Genomic DNA, 10,318 nt, shown 5'->3' with positions numbered 1-10,318 from the left:
ACTAAGCATCCTGTATTTTTTTTGCTAAATCTTGCAACCTTACCTGTAGGTGACATTTGAGCTGAGACCTGAATGACCAGAAGGAAGTAGCCATGCAAAGGTTTAGGGAAATAATGATTCAGGCACAAGGAACATTCAGCGAAAATGACCAGAGGGAGGAAGGTACAAATGAGGTTAAATAAGTAGGCAGGGACAAGATCATTCAAAATTCTGTAGGGATAACAAAGAGTTTGAGTTTCTCTTTCTCTCCTTTAACCCTGAGAGTGATGATACGCTAGTGGAGTTTTCGGAGGGATGACAAGATCTGATTGGTATTTGGCTGTTGGGTAGTTGGCCACTTTTGGAAGGGCTTAGAGGACAAATTCCACTCCAGTACTCTTGCCTGGAAAATCCCAGGGTCGGAGGAGCCTGGTGGGCTGCTGTCTATGGGGTCGCACAGAGTCGGACACGACGGAAGCGACTTAGCAGCAGCAGCAGCAGGGGACAAATTCAGAAGATAATTAAACTTAAGCTTGCCTCATTGGCTTAGGAAGGGGCATCTACGTTTTCAGGCAGAACTCCTACGTTCTGGGCCGCAAGTCTAGGGTAGCTGCGTGGTTGCTACGGAGGGCAGCTTGGCGGTTGCTATGGAGTGAGAGGGGCGGGGCTCGACGCTGGGAAATGTCTAAGAGGCGGGGTGGGGGCGGAGCTAAGAGTGCGGCGGCGCGCTCCTCGCGATCGCAGGAAGTCGCGCGGGGCAAAGAAGGGGTGCGAGCGGAAGTGACGTCGTCCCGCACACGCGGTCTAGCGTGGTTCGCTCGGGTTTCCTCGGTCCGGTTCGGGAAGTTACAAGCTTTTGTACTCCACGGAGGCCGGGCCCAGCGGTCTGGTACCAGTCCTGTCGGCAAGATGGTGAAGCCCAAGTACAAAGGACGGAGCACCATCAACCCCTCTAATGCCAGCACAAATCCCGGTACGGGCGGCTGGGGTTGCGGAGGGTGGGGTCTTTGAGGAAGCTTGGGGTTAGGGACTCCGAGTGGCCTTGCTTGGAGTGACTTCAAGCGCTATGGCCTTTGGGTATGAGAAAGGAGAAGGTGATTCCTTGTTCAGAGGCACTGAGGAGGGCTGTCTTGCGCGCCTGTTAAGGGTAGATGCCGGGAACCAGGTCTAAAGCCGGGAAAGAGAACTCTCAGGCCTGGCAGCCTTGGGGAGTCTCCAAGGTGAGACTGGGAAGCTCAGAGTTGGAAGGGGCACTTAAATTTGACCTTCTTGTTTTCCTCTGTGTCGGGTGTTGAAGCCCCTCCGCCAATATAGGTCAGTCTTGTATGAGTCCAGCTCAAGGAATTGCTAGAAGTAAGTTAGATAAAGTCAGATAAAAGTGATGTAGACCGACCCAACTGGCCTTTTATACTTGGCCACACTTGCCTGCCACCTTAGCTTTGGCCGTTTAAATGAGAAAAGGACTGTAGATTTGGCTGTTGGAGTCGTCCAAGTTCATAGAAAACGTTACAGATAAATAAATATGGTTGTGTCAGTAAAGATGTTTTTGGAGATGTGTATGAATTTTGAGGTTCCACCACGAAGTGAACAAGATAGCCCTTGTGAGAGTCCTTTTCATTTGGGTTTAGTTAATAAAACATATTAAAATATGGCTTAAAGGTTTTGGTTTTAATTCATGTTGAATGTTTCCCCTGGACTGCTGCTAAATTATTCAATTTGTGTAGACTGGCATCTTACAGTATTAAGCCTGAAAAGGCCCTTAGAGATCAGGATGTTATAGGTGAAGAGACTGAGCCCAAATAGGGGAAGTGGCTTCCCACAGTTGACACCTTAGTGAGCAGTAGAGCCGCCAGCCCTGTGGTTTCAGCCTGTTTTCTCCTGCATGACTTCAGGAGTAGACAGGCGACCTGATGCTCAGTTGGTAGTCACGTCCGACTCTGCAACCCTGTGGACTGTAGCCCACCAGGGAAGGCATCCCCAAATGTGAAGCTAGTATTACTATGCTAGTTTGTCCTTCTCTTTCTCTCTGAGATGTAAGGCAAAAATTACCGTCTATTTTTCTGTTGAATAAACTAAGATCAAGCATTAGGAAATTAAGAACCTGGTACATTGGGAACACTTGGGTATCAGAATTGTACAGAACCTTCACAGTGCATTTCCTGGAGCAGGTGCTCAATATTTGTTCAGCTGAGACCCAGAGGTAGAGGTAGGCATCTTAATGGTTAAGAGTAGAGATGGTGATCCAGTGTTTTTGTTCAAATTCTGTCTGTGCCATCTTTGTCTTTGTACAGGATGGCTGCCCACTGCCTCAGTTTCTTAACCTGCACAATGGGGATAATGTGTCCCTCTTTATAGGATTGTATGGATTACAAGATGATGCCTCTAATATGGATAGCACAGTGCCATAACTAGTACTCAGAAACATTACCTGTTATCATTTTCAAAACAATCCTATGGAGGATTCGAGATTAGGTCAGCTTTGTCATACCATGTAGCTTCCAGGAATGATTCTGTTGGAGCAACACGTGGAGAAAGTGGAGGTTTTGTGCTGAGTTGGCAGCTTGCCTACTTTCAATGAACTGGTTGGTGTGCTTAAAGCAATGGCTATAGTTAGACCTGTTGGTTATCAAATAGTGTGCAGACTATTTTTGTGTTTCCTAGATCGAGTGCAGGGAGCAGGAGGCCACAACATGAGGGACCGGGCCACAATTCGACGCCTGAATATGTACAGACAGAAAGAGCGCAGGTGAGCCTGGACGCTGTTATCCCCTCCCCCTTCCCTTCCTGCCCTGGACTTGTAGCTGCACCTGTGAAGCCCTTGATACTCCCACCCCTACTCTCCCCAGATAGGCATCCCCAAATGTGACACCAAGCCAGCATTGCTATCCTAATTTGTCCTCTTTCTCTCTGAGATGTAAAGCAAGAATTACTGTCTATTCTGCCATTGATTAAACTAAGATCAAGCATTAAGAGATTAAGAAACTGGTATGTTAGGAACAGTCATGTGTCAGACATACAGAACTTTCCTGATGCTTTGCCTGGAGCAGGCACTCAACATTTGTTCAACTGAGCGTGTTCTCAAATGCCGTTTTACATGATCAGCTGTGGGTTTCGAGTTAGAGACATGGGTAGTGAGTGGTGAAATAGTGATCGTGTCATAGTCCTTGCCCTACAATAGCCCTGCTCCTCACAGCCTCGGCCTCCATGAATCGTGTTACGTCTCAGTGAACGTCCATCAGATAGAAGTCTGCTTTTCTTGAACAGAGCATATAGGGCAGTGTCATGGAAGCAGCAAAAAAAGTTGTTTTTTAAGGCCAGACTTTAGATCACCACACTGTGGCACTTGGACACTCATCACAACTCTGAGTTCTGCTGAGGCAGCTTCGACCACAGGGACTTGCTGAGTGTGACATTTTGTGTGAGCTGGTCTTAATTTGTTGGTAATTGGATTCTTCATCCGTTCTAAAAGATGTGTCTAAAACACAAACGTCAGTGAACTTAATCTGCTTTAGTCACCTACTCTGCAGTTTGTTTTAGTATTTTGTGTTCCAGCATAAATCACCCTCTACTTAAAATTCATTTAAACCAGCCTTTAAATAATGATCCCCAAAAGGCTCAAGTATGTGATTTTTTATTTAAAAGCAAACAAACAGTAAACAGATTTTTAAACCTGGGCATTAGTTGTTATTCATGGAGCAAAAATCATTACGTGCTCTGTTGCAAGAGGTTAAATGGCTTGGGGCAATCTGTTTTGAATGTCAAAGGACTTTTTGTTTACCAAAATCTGTATTTCATGATCACTTAAAACCGGGAAAGAGAAAAAAAAGAGAGGTCCTTTTGATGGGAAGGATATTCTGTAAACTGAAATTTGCCCTTGTCTTTCTTCTGTCCTCAACCCAAATCTGTTATTTCCTTCATTTAGGAACAGCCGTGGTAAAGTGATTAAGCCTCTGCAGTATCAGTCAACGGTGGCTCCTGGCACAGTGGCAAGAGTGGAGCCGAACATTAAGTGGTTTGGTGAGTATGAGCCTCTGCTACTTTTGCCCTAGGAAATGTGCACTGTGTGGGAAAGGGCAGAATGTTCAGGTATCTGAAAGGTGTTGAGGTTTTGGGAAACTGTCAAGGACAATGTGAGAAAGGAATGAGATAAGAAGCCCCTGCCGTGGGAAGAATGCAGAGAAAAGTGGTACTGGTGGCTTTCATAAATGACTTCCTCTTTTGAAAAGAGCTCATCATTGTTCACTGGGAGTGAACCTCTTAGACGAGATCATCCTTAATGACTAGCACTCACAGACCTCGGAGCGCTCCTGTGCTCCTCTTCTAATTTCTGATCGCCTGGAGAGATGACTGTTTGAACGGTGCCTTGAGGTGTGTTCCTGCCTTTAGCCTGAAGTTCCTCTGAAGCCCTGTATCTCAGTGCAGTTGTATTTGGACTGAGTGGCAATGAAAGGACCTCTCGTTAGTCCTTCCCTAGAGCGAGTAGCTGTTTCCAGAGGCAGTGGGGAGGCAGGATTTCTTCCTTTGGAAACCCCACGTTCATCTCCGTTGGGGCTCTCAGCCTTTCCCTCAGTACTGCCAGCTGTGTGGACACGTCAGGTGGCCGGACCCCATTGTTTGCCTGCTGTTTGAACTGTCCTTGACCATCTCGTAACATCTCTGGGTGGGACGGGTATCCTCTAGAAAACTGCAGTACAGGAAAGTGTCCAAGAGAACTTCTTCAAGAGGCCTTTAGCACGGTGGCAAGGTCCTGTGACTCTAGATCCAGACCTCCTGGGTGTGAGTCCTCATTCTTCCCTGTCTGGGACCATGAGCAAGTTCTTAAGGGTGCTCGTCAGTTTTCCATCTGCAAAATGAAGACAGAAATAGCACCTGTCTGTAGGTCTGCTGTGGTAATTGAATGAGTTAATAGGTGATGTGTAAGAGTCTAGAATAGTGTCCAGTAAGTCGTACAGTGGAAGCATTAACTACTGCCACTGTGGCCTTCCCCTGGAGTTTGGCATGTGGGCCACAACGTGCCTGTTAGTGAACAGTCTCTCACTTCCAAGGTGTACTCCAGGAGGTGTTACATGGTTTCATTTTGTTTCCTTGCAGGGCTTGGTTGGTTAATATAGCAGTCCCTTCAAGCTTTCCTAATCCTCAAAACAGGAGCTATGACTCTTAGGAGGTGCTGTGCTTCGGGATTCTCTGCATATGCTACCTGATCAGCTGTGATGGGCTGCAAATTTCTTTGCCACGTCTAGCCGGAAGAGGGGCATCTGTCAAATCTCAGTTCCATTTAGTGATGTTTATTTTTCAGTTTTGTCCAGTCAGGAAATTGGACTTGGAAAACTACTGAAACCCTCTGTGTGTCTGGGTTGGTGATTTAGTCCGTTGTGTATGAGTGCAGGAGAGGCAGTTTTTGTGTTTTTTGGCTTTTTCCTTTTAAGTTTGAAGGGTAGATGTGTCGGGCGTTTGGGTAAGTGAGGGCAATTTAAAAATCTTGCCGTTCACTGTGTCGCTGGGAAGGTGGAAGCGAAAGCAATAAGGAGCAATTTATTAAATGGCAACATTCTTTTGTAAAACAGGAAATACACGTGTGATTAAGCAGTCATCATTACAAAAATTTCAAGAGGAAATGGACACAGTCTTGAAGGATCCATACAAAGTTGTCATGAAGCAAAGCAAGTTACCCATGTCTCTTCTCCATGATCGAATCCGGCCTCATGTAAGACAGAGGGTGTCCCTGGCAGACCACACAGATCCCCCTCTACCATATGTAGCTCTTGTTTTTTCTGTAGAGAATAGTGCTTAATGCAGTACCGATGAGCTTTCTGAGACTTCTTTCGCCGTTATTAAGGATCTCGCCTTTTGCATGAACCGAATTCTGTCAGAGAGGTTCAGTAGCATGGTGGACCAGAGTACAGGCCCTACTTTTAACCTTTTTGCTCTGGCCCTTTCTGCTGCCTTAGGTGTCTCTGAGCTTTCACTTTCCTGGGTGATGGGATGCAGATGAAACATCTATTAAGGCTCTTGGCACAAAGCAAGCACTCAGGCCACCACTTAATTACAGCTAAATAGATCATGGCTATCACCAATACCATTTTTAAAAGTTTTTGCAGGCAAACTTGTTTAAGTGGTAATTGCATCAAACTTTGGGGAAACGTAGAATTAGAACTGGGTTGGTAGGAAGGGAGACTTTGGTGTTGAGTACTTTCAGCTTCAGTGAGTTCCTTGAAGAGTCTTGTCCCCTGAAGGAAGGGGTACCTGCCAGATTGGTTGTTAAAACCAATGAAGTTCAAAGTGCAGTAAGGACTGAATCTGGCTTGAGTGGAGTGAGTTTCACAGGGAACCAGAGAAGTGGCCCAAAGCTTGCCTGCGCTTTTTTACATGAACTGAATAATAATTTCCCCAAATATCCATCAGTTACAGCACAGAGCTTTGGTTCCAGCATCAGGAGGGGAAGAAAACATTGACATACATACAAGAATTAAAGAGTTCGAAGAGAAGTGTTTACTTGCAGAACAGAATAAAACCCAGGGCCTGGTTATTGCCTCAGGTTTTGTCAATTATGCTTTGTTTTATGATGGACTCGAAGAATGGCACCTGTTAGTGGAGTGACTGTTTTCTGTCAGGGAAGCACATGAGTGTAACTCGTGAAACACAGACAAGGTGCTCATTTCTCTTGTTCTCTCTGTCTGTTCTCCCTAAAGCCATCTTTTAACAAGCTGTTGAATCCTGTTCACGAGAAGAACAGAGAAGCAGCTCTGATGTGGGTTTATTGCTTTGTTGCGTATGCCAGTTGCTCAGTGCGTTTAAAACGCGGCGCTTAGATGCCTGCTGGTGTGGGTCCGAGGGCCCACGACGGCAGCGGCCAGCTTGTGTTTTGGTGCAGGCACTCAAGTAACTGGCAGGTTTCCTGCTTTGGCCTTGGAAACGTGTGTGTGTGTGTGTGTGTCTGTGTGTGTGTGTGTCTGTGTGTGTGTGTGTCTGTGTGTGTGTGTCTGTGTGTGTCTGTGTGTGTCTGTGTGTGTCTGTGTGTGTGTCTGTGTGTGTGTGTGTCTGTGTCTGTGTCTGTGTCTGTGTGTCTGTGTGTCTGTGTGTGTGTGTGCTCAGTTGCTCAGTCCTGTCTGACTCTCATGGACTCTAGCCCTCCAGGCGCCTCTGTCCATGGCGTTTCCCAGGCAAGAATACTGGAGTGGGTTACCATTTCCTTCTCCAGGGAGGGGATCTTCCCAGCCCAGGGATCAAACTCAAGTCTTGCGCATCTCCTGCATTGGCAAGCGGATTCTTTGCCACTGTGCTACTGCTCATTGTAGAATGGGATTCTGAGATGTGCTGCGCGGTGTAGCCAAGTTCCGTGGGCAGAGGAGCCTGGTGGACTAGAGTCCCTGGGGTTGCAGACTGAGCTCACACATGCACGCACACACGTAGTCAAATCAGGTACACTTTTAACTTTTGCACATTCACCTGTATGTGCATAATAATTACTGTGTTTCTATAGCAATACGACAGTCAAAATACTGTAACTTACTTTGTGTATTTTATTGTACCCTGCATGTTACTACACTGTACTTCCTGAGGTATAGGTTTACAGACACAGATCCAGGTATACTGTATTTTATAGGCTAAGAGATTTTCAAGGATAATCTTGGTCATAATTTTCCCAGTGACTTTAGAACCTAGTTTTCATGTGAAATGTGACTGTTTTGTGTGGGGATGTTCCCCTGTTGGAGTGTAGCGAGTAAAAGTAAACTAAAAGATGGGTTAGAGACTCTGAGAAAATGATAATGTCTTAAGGATCTCTAGGAGTTGGAGGGGATTCTGTTTAGAAGCCATGGGGTTATTCTGTCTTCTGAATTTAGTAGCTGGTGCTTACAGGGGAGCCTGTACTGAGGGCAGAAGGTGATTTTTTTTTTTTAACTGAGGATATTCTCTGCTGGCTATTAACAACATACTGTTACGTGATAGATCCTAACTCAGACTGTGACTTTCATCCTGCTTCAAAAATTCCTCTGCTCGTAACTCCTTTATAGGCACATCAAATTCTAGTTAGGATCAGGTTCCTTTTATCAGATCTAAACTATTATTTTGGAGTTTTGCTAGATGTTTTTCATCTGAAGACTTTCCATGTGCATTTAATAAAAAACGTTACCTAAATTAGGGAAAATGTTATCTGAAACTAAATTGCATCTTACAAAACAAGCAATTCCTTTTAGCCATGAAAGAAATTAACTTCCAAGAAAAAGTTGGCATTTATAGTTGGTTTAAAAAAAACACACAAATATGAGTATGATTGTCCTTGACGAAATCTGTGAATTTGGCGAATTTTATGCACTTCTTTGAAAACTTTTAAGAAGAAAAGGGGGTTAGAAAAGAGAAGTTAATTTTCATTATTGTAGCCTTAATTACATTTGACTGAAAGCTTATGATAAATGAAATAAAGCTGAGTTTTGGCAAGTCTTACACACAGCTATTCATATTTGCTTTGATTATTGGTATTTTGTATTTCTCCAAGGAAGCTTACAGAGGGGAACAAGTGTGTCTGCTATTTAAATAAGCATTTCTGATGAGAAGTCAGGCTGTATTCATGTTGTATATTTTGGTATAGGTTGAGCTTTGTAAAAATGAGAGCAGAAAGCCTTTCCTGGGTAGGTTTTGAACTTTCTGCTTTTTCTCTGTGCATTGTTAGTGTTACCTATAATTCTCCTTTCTCTTTAGAATGCAAAGGTGCACATCCTTGATACTGAAAGCTTCGAAACAACATTTGGCCCCAAAGCGCAGAGGAAGCGGCCAAATTTATTTGCAAGTGATATGCAGTCACTTATAGAAAATGCGGAAACATCCACTGAGAGCTATGACCAGGGCAAGGATCGTGACTTGGTAGCTGAAGACACTGGTGTGAGGTACTGTTTCGAAGTTCATGCACATGTCATCATTTGCTCTTTTGTAAAACAAACATCTTCTGTACAGTTATTTACCTGCAAGAACCTCAGTGATTTATCTCATAGATGGAGTTAGCCTCTTCTTTTATACTAGAAAAATTAGTGAAATTGGTTGGGGCCAGATGGAAGATATTTTAAGGTAGATGATTTACTATTGGCCTCTTAATCCCCCCAAATAAAAATAAGTGACACTTTCTTCATAATAATAGCAGTACATTCTGTCACAGGCAATTTTTAAAAATATAGTTAAATTGGAAATACCGTAGAAAGAAAAGAAGAACTCCTAATTCCACCACCTCTGTTATTAATATTTTGGTGACTATCAGGATTTCCTTAACCAGAGTCTCTGGATCACTGAGAGGGGTTCATGGATGGCCTTTGAGGTTTCTGTGACCCTCTGAAGATAATATGGAAAACTTGTGCATACATAAAAGTAGTGAGGTTTTGTTTTTAGGGAAGAGGAGGGAGAGGAAAAGGATCCATAACTTTCATCATACTTTCATAGGGGTTCATAGCCAAAAGGAGATCAAGAATCATTCAAGGATATATGTATATATGTGTGTGTGTATATATGTGTGTGTGTGTGTGTATATATATGTGTATACATATATATACACACACACATGTGCACGCTAAGTTGTATCTCTGTCCATGGGGATTCTCTAGGCAAGAATACTGGGTTGGGTTGCCGTGCCCTCCTCCAGGGGCTCTTCCCAATTCAGGAATTGAACCCATATCTCTTATGTCTCCAGCATTAGCAGTCAGGTTCTTTACCACCAGTGCCACCTGGGAAACACACACACACACTATTCTAGATGTTTCTAACATGGAGTTTTTATCATACACACGCGCGCACGCACACACTCTTCTGGATGTTTCTAACGTGTTTTTATTTATAAATGCAATACTTTAAGACTGTATTTTAACTTGCTTTTACTTTAATGTATTTTTCTCAATTATTAAGAATATATTTCCATGTCAGTACTTAGTCAGCAGCAGTACAGTGTTTCACGTCAGAGTAGGTTATGTTGTGGCCAGTTCCACATTTGGACATTCATACTGTTCAAAGTTTTCCCCTGTGGTAGATGATTGTAGGGTAAAATGTCAGTGTGACTAATTTTTTCTCATCCTGAATTGCTCCCCAAGGATAAATTCTTAGGGGAAAGGACAGTGTCCAAGAGTAGGCAGGTTTTTGATCGGTGGCTGCCCCATTGCCCTCCAGAAAAGGTCTTCCGGTCTGGTGCTCCTGGTCCCCCGTCCTGTGTCCCTCAGGCGCCCTGGTGGAAACGTGCTGTCCCTGCATCAGCGCCACTGCCTCGATGCTGTCCTCAGCCCACCACTAACCCTGGGACTCCTGGAGGTAAAATCGAGCCACTTGAGGCCAAGCAGGAAGAGGCAGCGAGTTCATTTTTTCCTAG

At 44.4% G+C, this 10,318-nt stretch overlaps 1 protein-coding gene across 2 annotated transcripts in view; it reads left to right on the top strand.

The window, feature by feature from the left end:
• The window catches only part of GNL2 (G protein nucleolar 2), a 24,159-nt gene continuing 14,571 nt past the window's right edge, over window positions 731-10,318 (top strand). The window contains exons 1-5 of one of the 2 annotated variants that reach the window (XM_005678681.3): window positions 731-952; window positions 2,641-2,725; window positions 3,902-3,996; window positions 5,544-5,683; window positions 8,677-8,861. In XM_005678681.3, the coding sequence (XP_005678738.1) occupies window positions 889-952; window positions 2,641-2,725; window positions 3,902-3,996; window positions 5,544-5,683; window positions 8,677-8,861 (569 nt within the window). In that variant the 5' untranslated portion in view covers window positions 731-888. Of the gene's footprint in view, window positions 953-2,640; window positions 2,726-3,901; window positions 3,997-5,543; window positions 5,684-8,676; window positions 8,862-10,318 lie in introns of those variants that run through there. The other variant, XM_018041813.1, reaches the window with a different exon arrangement.

Source organism: Capra hircus, chromosome 3 (genome assembly GCF_001704415.2).
Source record: "Capra hircus breed San Clemente chromosome 3, ASM170441v1, whole genome shotgun sequence".
In the NCBI taxonomy this organism is placed as follows: Eukaryota; Metazoa; Chordata; class Mammalia; order Artiodactyla; family Bovidae; genus Capra; species Capra hircus.
Note: the sequence above shows the minus strand (reverse complement) of the source record. Positions and strands in the feature narration are given on the sequence as shown.